This window comes from Pollicipes pollicipes, unplaced genomic scaffold (genome assembly GCF_011947565.3).
Source record: "Pollicipes pollicipes isolate AB1234 unplaced genomic scaffold, Ppol_2.1 Scaffold_5724;HRSCAF=6776_pilon_pilon_pilon, whole genome shotgun sequence".
In the NCBI taxonomy this organism is placed as follows: Eukaryota; Metazoa; Arthropoda; class Thecostraca; order Pollicipedomorpha; family Pollicipedidae; genus Pollicipes; species Pollicipes pollicipes.
In genome coordinates, this window is record NW_023596746.1 from 16,522,078 (window position 1) to 16,536,830 (window position 14,753).

Below are 14,753 nucleotides of genomic sequence, written 5' to 3' on the forward strand. Positions count from 1 at the left end.
GCCTCGGCGATGGCTTCCTTGAGGTACAGCCGCAGTGTTTTAGCGGTGTACCGGTCGGCGCCGCACTCCCAGAGGCAGACGAGCACCGCCAGCGGCACCATCCAGCGGGCAACGGCGCGACGGGGCATGGTCCGCACTGTACCCGAGCGACACTTAACCGCGTAATGCTCTGCTTCTCCGTCTGCAGAACACCGCACTCCGCGATGCCTTTCTGCCCGAACCTCTTATAATCCACTGACACATCCCAGTTCTCCGGAGGCTGGTGGTGACCATGGGCACATTCAGCATCGAAGGAAGTCAGCTGGAAGGGACGAAGCTCCTATTTTCGCATCACTTACAGGAAAGCCATGCCGACGAAAAATCCGCTTTTTCATAGTCTTGGTGGTTTCGTCGCCCGTTGCTCCCCTTTTCTTAACTGGCTCTGCCACTGTAAGCACTTACATAACGCTGGCCGCTCAGTTGGTGCATGCCATTTTTGAAGGAAGTGCATGACCGGTTTTCGTCCGGTTTTGAGTAATCTGCAATGAAGCCGGACGGGCGAGATTAAAGGCCACAGTGACTGGACTGCAGCTTTAAATGCGCCCTCACACAAACCCGCCTGCACTCGACCGCGTAAATTCACCCGCAAATGATGAGGCACCACTGCCCGTGCTAAAATAGCAGTTGGAGACCCATCAGTCATGCTTACATCGTTTGTCAGACTGGCAGCGTATTCACATACATCTGTTGACGAATGTTCTGGATCACTTGGACTTCGACAGCAATGAGCCAGTGGACAAGTAGTTGCATGCTAGTTAACGCGCGCATGGGTGAAGGGGGGGGGAGGCAGTGTATCCCCCTCAAAGTGTTTTTATAACATGATATTCAAACGGTGCGGCGGAGCTTACATGTACCTTGTCAGGCCACTGATCTTTGGCTGTCGGCAAAGACAATTTCTGGAGAATCGTTCAATCTGATGCGACAGAGGGGTGTTAGACGAAATAATGCATCTTTGAGATATTTTTTAACCAAGAAACTGTTAAATTTAGGGTTAAAACAAACCCTTTTAACCGAGTGTCAGACATGAAGGCCAGAACCATGTTAAAGACCAACCTGTTTTTTCCTGACGATTTTGCTTTACGGGATAGCTTATAACATTCATTTCAAATTTCTTTGTAACGCGGACCACAAATACATCTTTTGTGGATTTCTGAAACGCCAGGATTAGTCACTGGACCAAAATGACCTAGACTGACCTTTTGTTGTAAGAATGCACCGCCTACCGCAGTCCCTCATGCTTAATAAACTAACAAATCAGAACAAATGTTTATTCAAATGACAAGATTAAAGCGATCTGGTACCTTTAGGGCGAGGAAAGAAGAGTAGTTCTGTTAAAAAGCATTAGCAGCGTTATTTGGACTAAAAATTAATTGGAATCGGCAGCCCCTGATTATGTTATGAAGGTGCTGAAGTGGTACTAACCAATGCGTTATTAGAGGAAGCTGCTTATAAGGTTTCACTAGAGTATGGTTTTGGAATGCGCCCCATTGTGGGACACTCCATTAAAACGCGCTCGGGTGGGGGTCAAATCGACCCCAAAGGTTTTTCCGTAATAGTTTGCGACTTGCATAGCTTTCGACAATTGAATAGCGGATCGTCTGGCATCAAAAATCTAGATATACCTTGTAAGGTCGCTGATCTATGACAGGCCAAGTTTAGGTCATGGTTTCAGCGAAGGCAATTTCTAGGGAATCGTTCAATCTGATCCAACAATGGATGGTTAGACGAAGCCATATATCTCGGAGATACGCTCTTAGGTAATACTACAATTAAATGAAAAAATTACATTGACCTAAGGTCAGGTATAAAGGTCAGACCAAGGTCAAAATGAGCCTATTTTATTACTCTATGGCATGCCTTGTGAGGTAGTTTCTGGTCGTCGTTTCGAATTTATTCTTAACAGGAACCGCATTATACACCTTGCATGGACTTTTAAAAGGTCAGCATAGGTCACCGATCTAGAATGATATGTCAATATTTTGTTTTTAGGCACATACTGCCTAGTGTAATCTTTGTTGCTTATCCACATGCAAAGCTTAAGGCAGTCTTGTATGATTTTGGTCACCATAGTCTTTAAACGGTCAAACGAGGTCACTGACGTTAGATGAGCATGTGGATTTTTGCCTAGAACAGTTATCCAGCTTCCAGCAGTCCTTCGGAGACCAGCCTGGACTTTGACCTTGTTTCACCTGATTCTACCCGAAGATCGTGATCTAAAAATCTCAAAATTGTATTTAAATGAGTTCATTTACAGGGCAACATACTCTGTAAAGCTATTGTTTCTAGCTCTCGTAGTTCCTGAGATCTCAGCGGAGTCAAATTAACTCCCGACCCGAGCGAAGGGTATGCAAGTGGCCACCCGAGCGCACGTTAAAAACACCAAAGCTGGACTGATGGAGCTTTTCGTACTTATGAATCCAGATGCACGCCCTAGGGCATGCATTAGGCTTTCTTCTTAGCTCGGATTCTTGAGCAGTTTCAATACATGTTTAGCTCACCGACATGATGTCTTGTGAAGTAGAACTACGAGCGTAGCTGTCGCAAATGTTGGTAAGCTCCGACGAACGTTGGCTGTTATCCAGATTAGAATTTTGTTGCGTTTTGATAATAGCTATAAACCGGCACTAAAACCGCACTGGATTCATTAACATTTCCTATAAACTGACATTAAAACCGAACTAGCACCCACTAACATTTAAGGAATGGAAACATCCACAGATAAAAGCCTATCGGTTGATCACCTTAAACTTTTCAAAGATGCCTATTTCCGGTTCCTAAAACACCCATCATGACTGTCCTTCGTTAATGAATAATTTTCGGCAACATTCCAACAACTGAGTAAACCATAACGGGAAAGCGTGGAGAGTTGTATAAGCTTTATTGTGAGATTTCTTGTGGTATAACTTCTGAACATATGACTGAGGTTCTCATATCTTTAGACAGCTGTAATCTTCAGCCTCATGTAGTGCTTCAGTGATGCACTTTTGGATGCTTCTAAACAGCATCATTCCTTTTCGGAGACCTGTAGCTTTCGCTGCAACTTTGTTTTGCATCTGTTCCGTGATTTTGGCACGCATCAGCGACCTCGTACATTTCATTTACATTTCATTTCATACGTACATTTCGACCCCTTGGTTGTTGAAGTTATGACAGTCATCATATTTGTGGACCTATTCGTAATACCCACACGGACAGCACCTGGCCACCAGTTTTACTTTAATATCCTTAATTCCATGATATGGCTAGCGGTGAACTGCATCGAAAACAATAAGATAAATGCCCACACAATACAAGGTTCTTATCTTCGCGTCCAAGTCAACAGCCGCATGCCCCTAAAATTCATGTAGCCGGATAAAACACGGTCTGTTTCCCATCCTGTGTACTACATGCTTTACTCAGGACATGCAATTTTGCAGCTATCGGAGTGGGGTGTTTTACCCTGCGAGGCGTCTTGCACCGTCGGACCGCACCCACATTGCTGAAATATAAAACCGGTGGTCCTCCAGGTAGCTGTACTTGGATCACTTGGTAAAACGTACTCCGGTGTAGCCGCGTATGTCAGACTTCTCAGCAGGTGGCTAGGCATTTCTTCAACCTCTCAAACTACAGGTTTCTTCTGATGCCAACTGGTACATTGGGAATCCTAGTTCTGAAAATTGTTTGTCTTTCCACTCGGCGAACCTGGAGCCGAGACTAAATGGTTCTTTCGGCCAGGTCTCCACGCAGTCTCCTGTGCCATTGTTGCTGTCTGGTTGACTTGCAGACCACACCGGGGTGAGGTTGATTCACGTTCGCGTTCTGCCCTTTTACTTTGGTGTTTTAGGTGTTTTACCGACAGACATCGTGCAATCAGTGCCTTGCATTTCAGCCATTATTCGTTTTCCTGTTGATACGCCTATATCATTCATGATCCATTGTGGGGCAAATTATGCACACATTTTCTTTACAGTACATTCTAATGTGCCCATTCATGTAAGGCTTCACCTTTCGGTACGATTCGGAAAATCATCGTCTAATATATATCTCAACTTCATTGTTCGCTTATGTTTAAGAGGTACACACGGTGTAATAGAGCTTAAGCCGCATCATGTTACAAGGCGCCCGCCTTCGTGGGTATCTCCGTCTCTATGCACTTCTATTAGACTTCTCCCAACCAATAGAAGTGCTTGCCGCCGCTGAAGTTAGAGCTCGATCAACAACTGGAGCGAATCAGACCTTGGTCTGCTAAGTCGTGAAACTTTAACCTGCCGTACCAGATGAAAAGCGCTCGCCAGAATTCGCAAGAGACGAAGGCGCACCACAAATAACGTCAATATCTCTCAACTTCATCACTACTATGACTACCGTCGCTTTTAAATGAAGCCTTGCTTGTGTAACTCAACAAGAAATTCGGTACATCTTACCACGCATTTCGAAGACCAAAACAGGCAATATTACAAAGTCAGTTTGTGCTTAACTCTCCACATAAGAGGTGCAGGACCGCAGGCCATGCCGCCAGGCAGCACCAGCTGGCGATGCAAACGGGGCTGGGGCTCCCAGTCGGTTGTTTACGGACATAGTCCGGCGGTGCCTCCTTTGTCGCGGGAGAATTGGCTGGACTGAGTGCAGGCGTGTTTATTTGCCGGCACATTCTTAGTGTGCAGTCTGGTCGCCGCAACATTTCATCTGGCCCGTGTGGCTCTATTGCTAGGGCGCAAAACCGGACTAAAACCGGCATGGCCGGTGTGGTACAACGGCGTGCAGTGGCGGAGCCAGTGGGATGATTGGGGAGGAACCAAAACAGCATCAAGACGACGAAAAGCATGGTTTCCTTATTTTTCACCGGGATGTAGGGAATGCAGCGATAGGAGTTTTACTCCTCATGGTATTTGATGCTGAATTCGCCCATGGTCACCACTAGCCTCCGGAGAACTGGGGATGTGTCAGTGGGTTCTAAGAGGTTCGAGCAGAAGGGTATCGCGGAGTGCGGTGCTCCGCAGACAGAGAAGCAGAGCATTACGCGGATAAGTGTCGCTCGGGTACAGTGCGGACCATGCCCCGTCGCGCCGTTGCCCGCTGGATGGTGCCGCTGGCCGTGCTCGTCTGCCTCTGGGAGTGCGGCGCCGACCGGTACACCGCCAAAACACTGCGGCGCTACCTCAAGGAAGCCATCGCTGAGGCGCTGCTTGAACACCGCAGTGAGTTCCTGCCGCCGGAGACAGCTCCGACCACCTCACAGTGCGGGTGCCCGAAGCAGTTCGTGCCGTGCGCCGGCCGCTGCTACCGGCGGCTGTCCCCGGCCGTCACGTATGAACAAGCTGAACAGGCGTGCGCGCAGGTCAACTCGCACCTGGCGGTGCCGCGCACTCGTGACGAGAACCTATGCGCCGCCGGTCTGGCCCGCAACCGGCACATCTGGCTGGGAATTACCGATCAGCTCACCGAGGGAGTGTTTGTCGACACCTTCGGCCGGTCGGTGACAGAAGAGCTTACCCAGGTGTGGTCCGCAAGCCAACCAGACAACTACAATGGTACAGAAGATTGTGTTGAGATTTGGCCGGAAAACGCATTTAATCTCGGTTCCAAGTTCGCCGAATGGAATGACAAACACTGCTCTGAACTGGGATACCCAATGTGTCAATTGGCATGATAAGAAACCTGTAGTTCGAGAGGTTGATATAATGCCTAGCCACCTGCTGAGAAGTCTGAATTACGCGGCTACACCGGAGTACGTTTTACCAAGTGATCCAAGTACAGCTACCTGAAGGACCACCGGTTTTATATTTCAGCAATGTGGGTGCGGTACGACGGTGCAAGACGCCTCGCAGGGTAAAACACCCCACGCCGATAGCTGCAAAATTGCATGTCCTGAGTAAAGCATGTAATGTACAGGATGGGAAACAGACCATGTTTTATCCGGCTACATGAAATTGGTATGAATGCGGCTGTTTCCTTGGAAACGGAGGTAAGAACGGGATATCATGTGAGCATTTCTGTCATTTTTTCGTTGCAGTTCAACCCTAGCGATATCATGTATTTAAGTATATTGAAACAACGCTGGTGGTCAGGTGCAGCCTGCGTAGGTATTAAGAACAGGTCGACAAATGTGATGACTGACATAACTTCAACGACCAAGGGCAATGAAATGTACGAGGTCGCTGATGCGTGCCAAAATCAACGGAACAGATGCAGGAAAGACTCACAGCGGAAGGTACGGATCCCCAAAAAGGAATTAGGCTGTTAAAAAAACATCTAAAAATATATCACTGAGGCACCATACACATGAGGCTGAAGATTACAGCTGTCTGGAGATATGAGAATCTTGGAATATGCTCAGAAGTTATGGCAGGAGGAAGCTCATAACAACCCTTACAACTTTCCCTACCTTTTTTCAGTTCAAAACGCTGCTATGGGCGAACTGCAACAAGAAAAGCGGAAGACATACCCACATAATGCAAAGTTCTCACCTTCGTTGTCACGCAAACATCCGCATCCATTTGAAACACACGTAACGCTTTGAAACGCGTGAAAACTTTTTCTCAGCCTGTGCATTACACATTTTGCTCAGGGCATCAAGTTTTAGAGCTATCAGCGTAGGGTTTTTACCACGCGAGACGTTTTGCACCACTTTACCGTGCAAAATTTGCTCAACTATGCAACTGATGATGCTTTACGTCAAAACACTTGGTTCTCTTGCTATCAGTGTGCCCCGGTGCAGCCACGCGAGTCAAACTTCTCAGCAAGTGGCTAGGCCTTTCTTCACCTTCTCCAACTACGTGTTTCTTCTCATGCCGATTGGCACATTGGGTATCCCAGATGAAAGCATGGCTTGTCATTCCACTCGGCGAACCTGGAGCCAAAATTATATGCGTTTTCCGGCCAGATCTCCACACAGTCTTCTGTATCATTGTGGTTGTCTGGTTGATTTGCGGACCACATCTGGGTAAGCTCTTCTGTCACCGACCGACCAAAGATGTCGACAAACACTCCCTCGGTGAGCTGATCGGTAATTCCCAGCCAGATGTGCCGGTTGCGGGCCAGACCGGCGGCGCATAGGTTCTCGTCACGAGTGCGCGGCACCGCCAGGTGCGAGTTGACCTGCGCGCACGCCTGTTCAGCTTGTTCATACGTGATGGCCGGGGACAGCCGCCGGTAGCAGCGGCCGGCGCACGGTATGAACTGCTTCGCACACCCGGACTGTGAGGTGGTCGGTGCTGTCTCCGGCTGCAGGAGATCACTGCGATGTTCAAGCAGCGCCTCGGCGATGGCTTCCTTGAGGTACAGCCGCAGTGTTTTAGCGGTGTACCGGTCGGCGCCGCACTCCCAGAGGCAGACGAGCACCGCCAGCGGCACCATCCAGCAGGCAACGGCGCGACGGGGCATGGTCCGCACTGTACCCGAGCGACACTTAACCGCGTAATGCTCTGCTTCTCTGTCTGCGAAGCACCGCACTCTGCGATGCCCTTCTGCCCGAACCTCTTATAATCCACTGACACATCCCAGTTCTCCGGAGGCTGGTGGTGACCATGGGCATATTCAGCATCGAAGGAAGTCAGCTGGAAGGGACGAAGCTCCTATTTTCGCATCACTTACAGGAAAGCCATGCCGACGAAAAATCCGCTTTTTCATAGTCTTGGTGGTTTCGTCGCCCGTTGCTTCCCTTTTCTTAACTGGCTCCGCCACTGTAAGCACTTACATAACGCTGGTCGCTCAGTTGGTGCATGCCATTTTTGAAGGAAGTGCATGACCGGTTTTCGTCCGGTTTTGAGTAATCTGCAATGAAGCCGGACGGGCGAGATTAAAGGCCACAGCGACTGGACTGCAGCTTTAAATGCGCCCTCACACAAACCCGCCTGCACTCGACCGCCTAAATTCACCCGCAAATGATGAGGCACCACTGCCCGTGCTAAAACAGCAGTTGGAGACCCATCAGTCATGCTTACATCGTTTGTCAGACTGGCAGCGTATTCACATACATCTGTTGACGAATGTTCTGGATCACTTGGACTTCGACAGCAATGAGCCAGTGGACAAGTAGTTGCATGCTAGTTAACGCGCGCATGGGTGAAGGGGGGGGGAGGCAGTGTATCCCCCTCAAAGTGTTTTTATAACATGATATTCAAACGGTGCGGCGGAGCTTACATGTACCTTGTCAGGCCACTGATCTTTGGCTGTCGGCAAAGACAATTTCTGGAGAATCGTTCAATCTGATGCGACAGAGGGGTGTTAGACGAAATAATGCATCTTTGAGATATTTTTTAACCAAGAAACTGTTAAATTTAGGGTTAAAACAAACCCTTTTAACCGAGTGTCAGACATGAAGGCCAGAACCATGTTAAAGACCAACCTGTTTTTTACTGACGATTTTGCTTTACGGGATAGCTTATAACATTCATTTCAAATTTCTTTGTAACGCGGACCACAAATACATCTTTTGTGGATTTCTGAAACGCTAGGATTAGTCACTGGACCAAAATGACCCAGACTGACCTTTTGTTGTAAGAATGCACCGCCTACCGCAGTCCCTCATGCTTAATAAACTAACAAATCAGAACAAATGTTTATTCATATGACAAGATTAAAGCGATCTGGTACCTTTAGGGCGAGGAAAGAAGAGTAGTTCTGTTAAAAAGCATTAGCAGCGTTATTTGGACTAAAAATTAATTGGAATCGGCAGCCCCTGATTATGTTATGAAGGTGCTGAAGTGGTACTAACCAATGCGTTATTAGAGGAAGCTGGTTATAAGGTTTCACTAGAGTATGGTTTTGGAATGCGCCCCATTGTGGGACACTCCATTAAAACGCGCTCGAGTGGGGGTCAAATTGACTCCAAAGGTTTTTCCGTAGTGGTTTGCGACTTGCATAGCTTTCGACAATTGAATAGCGGATCGTCTGGCATCAAAAATCTAGATATACCTTGTAAGGTCGCTGATCTATGACAGGCCAAATTTGGGCCATGGTTTCAGCGAAGGCAATTTTTAGGGAATCGTTCAATCTGATCCAACAATGGATGGTTAGACGAAGCCATATATCTCGGAGATACGCTCTTAGGTAATACTACAATTAAATGAAAAAATTACATTGACCTAAGGTCAGGAATAAAGGTCAGACCAAGGTCAAAATGAGCCTATTTTATTACTCTATGGCATGCCTTGTGAGGTAGTTTCTGGTCGTCGTTTCGAATTCATTCTTAACAGGAACCGCATTATACACCTTGCATGGACTTTTGAAAGGTCAGCATAGGTCACCGATCTAGAATGACAGGTCAATATTTTGTTTTTAGGCACATACTGCCTAGTGTAATCTTTGTTGCTTATCCACATGCAAAGCTTAAAGCAGTCTTGTATGATTTTGGTCACCATAGTCTTTAAACGGTCAAACGATGTCACTGACGTTAGATGAGCATGTGAATTTCTGCTTAGAACAGTTATCCAGCTTCCAGCAGTCCTTCGGAGACCAGCCTGGACTTTGACCTTGTTTCACCTGATTCTACCCGAAGATCATGATCTAAAAACCTCAAAATTGTATTTAAATGAGTTCATTTACAGGGCAACATACTCTGTAAAGCTATTGTTTCTAGCTCTCGTAGTTCCTGAGATATCAGCGGAGTTAAATTAACCCCCGACCCGAGCGAAGGGTATGCAAGTGGCCATCCGAGCGCACGTTAAAAACACCAAAGCTGGACTGATGGAGCTTTTCGTACTTATCAATCCAGATGCACGCCCTAGGGCATGCATTAGGATTTCTTCTTAGCTCGGATTCTTGAGCAGTTTCAATACATGCTTAGCTCCCCGACATGATGTCTTGTGAAGTAGAACTACGAGCGTAGCTGTCGCAAATGTTGGTGAGCTCCGACCAACGTTGGCTGTTAGCCAGTTTAGAATTTTGTTGCGTTTTGATAATAGCTATAAACCGGCACTAAAACCGCACTGGATTCATTAACATTTCCTATAAACTGACATTAAAACCGAACTAGCACCCACTAACATTTAAGGAATGGGGACATCCACAGATAAAAGCCTATCGGTTGATCACCTTAAACTTTTCAAAGATGCCTATTTCTGGTTCCTAAAACATCCATCATGACTGTCCTTCGTTAATGAATAATTTTCGGCAACATTCCAACAACTGAGTAAACCATAACGGGAAAGCGTGGAGAGTTGTATAAGCTTTATTGTGAGATTTCTTGTGGTATAACTTCTGAACATATGACTGAGGTTCTCATATCTTTAGACAGCTGTAATCTTCAGCCTCATGTGGTGCTTCAGTGATGCATTTTTGGATGCTTCTAAACAGCATCATTCCTTTTTGGAGACCTGTAGCTTTCGCCGCAACTTTGTTTTGCATCTGTTCCGTGATTTTGGTACGCATCAGCGACCTCGTACATTTCATTTACATTTGGGTCGGTATCGAAACCCCTAATGCGTGTAACCACTAATGTATCGGAACGCCTAATGTATCACAACCGCTAGCGCTTCATAACGCCTAATGTACGTAGCACCTAATGTGTCATAACCCCTAAGGTATCGTAACTCCTAATGTATCACAACACCTAATGCATCACAACTCCTAATGCATCGTAACTCCCAATGTGTCATAACGCCTAACGTATTATAATCCCTAATGCTCGTAGCCTCTAATGTAACACAACTCCTAATATATCATATTCCCTAAGGTATCATAACACCTAGTGTCTCATAACACCTAATGTGTCGCAAGACCCAACGTATCGTAATTCCTAACGCTCGTAACCTCTAATGTCACACAACTCCTAATATATCATAACACCTAATGTATTGTAAGACCTAGTGTATCATAACCCCTAATGTTCGTAACTCCTAAATCAGCTGACTGCAGCGGGTTTGTCGCACACGATTCTCACCCGCACAGCTGGGCGATGTGCAGTCTACTAAAGTCTACCGAACCACCCGCTAGTATTCCGGAGCCACTGCAGTCACGATGGAACACTTCCCGTATTGTATTACGTGGAGGCTGTAGTTAACCATGAGCTCTACAGATGGCGCTAGTGGCCGATAGGGTATTGCGGGTATGTACGAGCTGAAGCCTGAGACATGGTCCCCTCTGCCGTTGCGGTAGGCGACTGGGTTGTTAGGGTCTTGAGTCGCTTGCTAGTGTTTAGTCATTTGTTGGTCTCTAAGATGTTGGGCTGCGGTTGTTCTGTGTTCTGCGTGGTTATCCCAGGGATGAGTATAGTCTCTTCCTGAGACTTGAATATAGAGCCGCATTCGAATGGACAAACTCAACAGAGTTTGTCTATTTGAATTGTGAGTAGTGGAAAGGGTGAAATTTCTGCTAATCACATGTGTAGCCGAAACCCGGCAAGATGGCGGACTAAACGACGGGTATAAGTGCACGGTCGTCGGTGAAGGGTTGGCTGTTCAGTGCAGTCTACAAGCTTCATCAGCTTGGTGAGAGATTCACCAGCTTGACTGTCCGTTGTCAGTGGTCCTGGCCCAAATGGAGGCCCTCTGACTGGCGTCTGAGGTCACAGTCCTACTGACTGGCGTCTGAGGTCACAGTCCTACCGGGGTGTTCTGAACATGCAAACGCAACCCACACCAATGCGAATCGTGGGTCCAGGCCTTTTTCCCGCTTGGAAAATGGGTCCCAGACAGCCCGTGACAGCCGCTGGGTGGACCTTCAGGCCCATATGGACATGCAGGTGTCCTCGATTGGTGCAAATGACATTCCGGCTGCCACATGAGGGCTGACCCCGCACGCCTGGCTCCTGAATAAGACAACGGCAAGTCTTTAAGCCCTTATGCCCTCTAATCGGGTCCTTGATGGTCGGTCCCAGTGAGCCCTCCAGACTTCCTTCGGGCTTCCTCGAACACTGTCCCGGCCGATTCGGCCCCTCGCCAAAACAGAGCTCTCTTTTAGACACTGAGGACCCATGACAAATGAGAGGGCCCCACCAATGTAAATCGCTTGCCCCGGCTTCGTCCCCTTTTGAGAAATGGGGCCTTGGCCATGCCGACAAGGATTTAATTGTGCGACCTTGGGGGTGTCTTAAAGGCCTATATGCCCTCACTCAGGTGGCCGCCGATCGGCACAAAGGGCACTCTGGCTGGCATTGAAGTGCTTGGCCTAGCGGGCTGGGCCCCTGAATATGACCTCTGGTCGGCCTCTCAGATCCGCCAATGAGCCTTTAATCGTCAGTCCGGAGAGACCCCTGAGGCCCCTCATAACCTAACGGGGGAGCACGTGTCCCCTGACTCCCTGCCTACGCCACTGGTTGCTAGTGACAAAATCTACTCTGACTGCTTCCCGCGTCAATAATGGCTGGCGGCTGAATCACCACTTGTCATTCTCGCAGGTGATGAAAATGGTGCACCCAGAACTAGACGCTCACCAGCGAGGGTATGGCAACCCAGTGTGCCGTAGCCAGGATGCGCCTTCGCCCAGCTGGGCCGCCTGAACATTGACCCGAACCGGCGACAGATCGATTCACTGTCTGGTAGCCGATGTCACCCTGTTGCTGCACGGTGACCGGCTGGCCTCCACCCCTTGACAATGGAAGCACACAATATGCAGAGGCAGCTAGCGTAGAACGCCAGACGTTAAGATCGTTCTGTGAGTTGCTACTTCGTGATCGTATTTTGCGTTATCCGTTGACTGTCGCATCATTCACGTTGTGAGTCGGGACCGATTGCGTTTGGTTTAGAATTATTTCCGCTCCGCTTCCCCTCAATTCCCATCTCACGGTTCGCGGCAGTGCTACTTATCTTGGCATAATGTTCTAGTGATTAATTGGGCGCCATGTGAGGGCTGAGAAAGACAGGCCTGAATTGTCATCATTGTCATCATCATTGTCATCACGTCTTTACGATAGGCTGCACGAATATTGGCGTGCGCTGTCAGACGCTTGTGTTGCTGTTCTGCATACCGGTGTGCGTGTGGGCTACCTATTTATCGTGATAGTCAGAGGCGGCTGAACATTGCCAAATGCATCATGAGGCCAATGGAGGGGAGCATTCAGGTCAATGGCCGTTGGACCACGCTCAACGCTCATATTCTGACGCATTGCAATCGGTAGGTACCGGCTGACATTGTTTAAGAATTTAAAGTTGTGCATCTCGGAATCTAACAATTTACCAACCGTGACCTGATGTGACCTTGTGAGATTTTTTATTCACAATACTTTATCTGACCCAAAATTTTACTGCCGTCAAAATCGTTAAATGGCCCACTATCGACACCATTCAACCTTGATTTTGGTTGCGAAAACGGTTCGTAAGTTATCAAGGACAGACGGAGAGGTCGTGCTTCCTCTAAGCTCCCCCCCCCCCCGCTCAATGTTTTGGATTTCGTTACTTCTAACAATTGTAAGCCTGGATTTAGATCAAGGTTTTGGTTTAAGCATGGCGTTTTCTATTTTTCACTTTTAGTGCTTCAAGTGAAGAGCAGTGATGTTCCGATGACAAGCAGATAAACTGCAAACAGGGCCGAAGTTGTGGGGCGCTTTTTTGTTGTTGGTAGGTGGGTGTGCTGTACTCATGTCCAATAAACGGTCACATTTTCCACTTTGTCGTGAAATGTTTCGAGACAACGAAGTGGCTTACATCTCATCTTTTTCAAATACGCTCTGGTGGCAGCTTGAATAAGATGCCCTCTGGTAGTCAATCAACCCCGTGAAATACTAAAAATTAATGAACATAGCAACACCAATATGGTGGGCAAGGCCCCATGTGAACTCGTTCCTGAAAATATTTTACATCTCTAGATCGTGACGTTCGGTTTCACTGATGTCACGCAATGTCAAACTTGAAACAAGTACCTGAAATGACCCTGGGTATCCTCATGTAACCAACAGCCCTGTAACCAACGTACCCTCTCCAAGAAAATCTGTAGGTATACGATTTGACCGACAGGTAACATACTGAATGCACACAAAAGCCTCCGCGACGAATGTTTAAAATCCCTTAACACCTTAGCGTCCGTGGGACGTACGTCATACGGTGTTTATAGGAGTACGCTCTCACCTCTGTCGTTCCCTCATTCTTTAAAGACTTGACTACAACTGCTTTATTTATGACGGTACAACAGACCTGCAAACGCACTTTGAACACGGCGCACTACGTCGCACTACGCATGACCACAGGGGCTTTTCGAACGTCGTCCATGTCGTCTGGTAGAAGCGCACGAGCCCCCATTAGCATTGCGAAGCATTCACGTGAATCTTCTACTGTATTCACGCATTCTCATGAATACAGGTCAGAGGGTTTGGACGTCCAGACGTCCAAACCTATCACATTCACAGCCATGTGAAATAGATCACGTGGCATAGATTGAGCGTCTTGTGTTCGCGGGTCAGGAGAATTGATTTGGCCGGCACCGACCGTTTGTCAGTGTTCGATACAATGCAATGTTGTTTAATACAACGGCAGTGCGTCCTGCCATCATTCAAAGGCGACATTTGATGCAAGGCGCAGAAATAACCGGTTACGTCCCACGATCAATCGCCGGTCCCGTGGAATAGGTTTGTCTGTTTTGCGGAAACCGCAGGCGAATATCATATATAGTCTGATCATTGACATGATAGTCTCCTGGTAGAGGCTCAGGAGCACCCCACTAGCATTGCGAAGGCAGGTGCTGGGACTGAGCCACACGTGCAAGCTAGCGCAGTTCCCAGATTATTCCATCTACAAAGCAACATTTTCGTGCGGCTTACGAAGGCCACTCCAACAGTCACGACAATGTGGCGGTTTCAACTT

General features: G+C 47.7%; 2 protein-coding genes across 2 annotated transcripts; one reads left to right on the top strand and one right to left on the bottom strand.

Annotated features, from left to right (window-relative positions):
• The first annotated feature begins 4,979 nt into the window (after nt 1–4,979).
• LOC119103602 (asialoglycoprotein receptor 2) lies at nt 4,980–13,131 on the top strand. The gene is made up of 2 exons (XM_037227195.1): nt 4,980–5,847; nt 12,356–13,131. The coding sequence occupies exon 1, from the start codon at nt 5,072–5,074 to the stop codon at nt 5,666–5,668; it is 597 nt and encodes a 198-aa protein (XP_037083090.1). The 5' UTR covers nt 4,980–5,071; the 3' UTR covers nt 5,669–5,847; nt 12,356–13,131.
• Nucleotides 5,776–7,401, bottom strand: LOC119102731 (pulmonary surfactant-associated protein A-like). The gene is made up of 2 exons (XM_037226190.1): nt 6,983–7,401; nt 5,776–5,779 (listed from the first exon to the last, which is right to left on the bottom strand). The coding sequence occupies exons 1-2, from the start codon at nt 7,399–7,401 to the stop codon at nt 5,776–5,778; spliced, it is 423 nt and encodes a 140-aa protein (XP_037082085.1).
• Nucleotides 13,132–14,753: the final 1,622 nt, after the last annotated feature.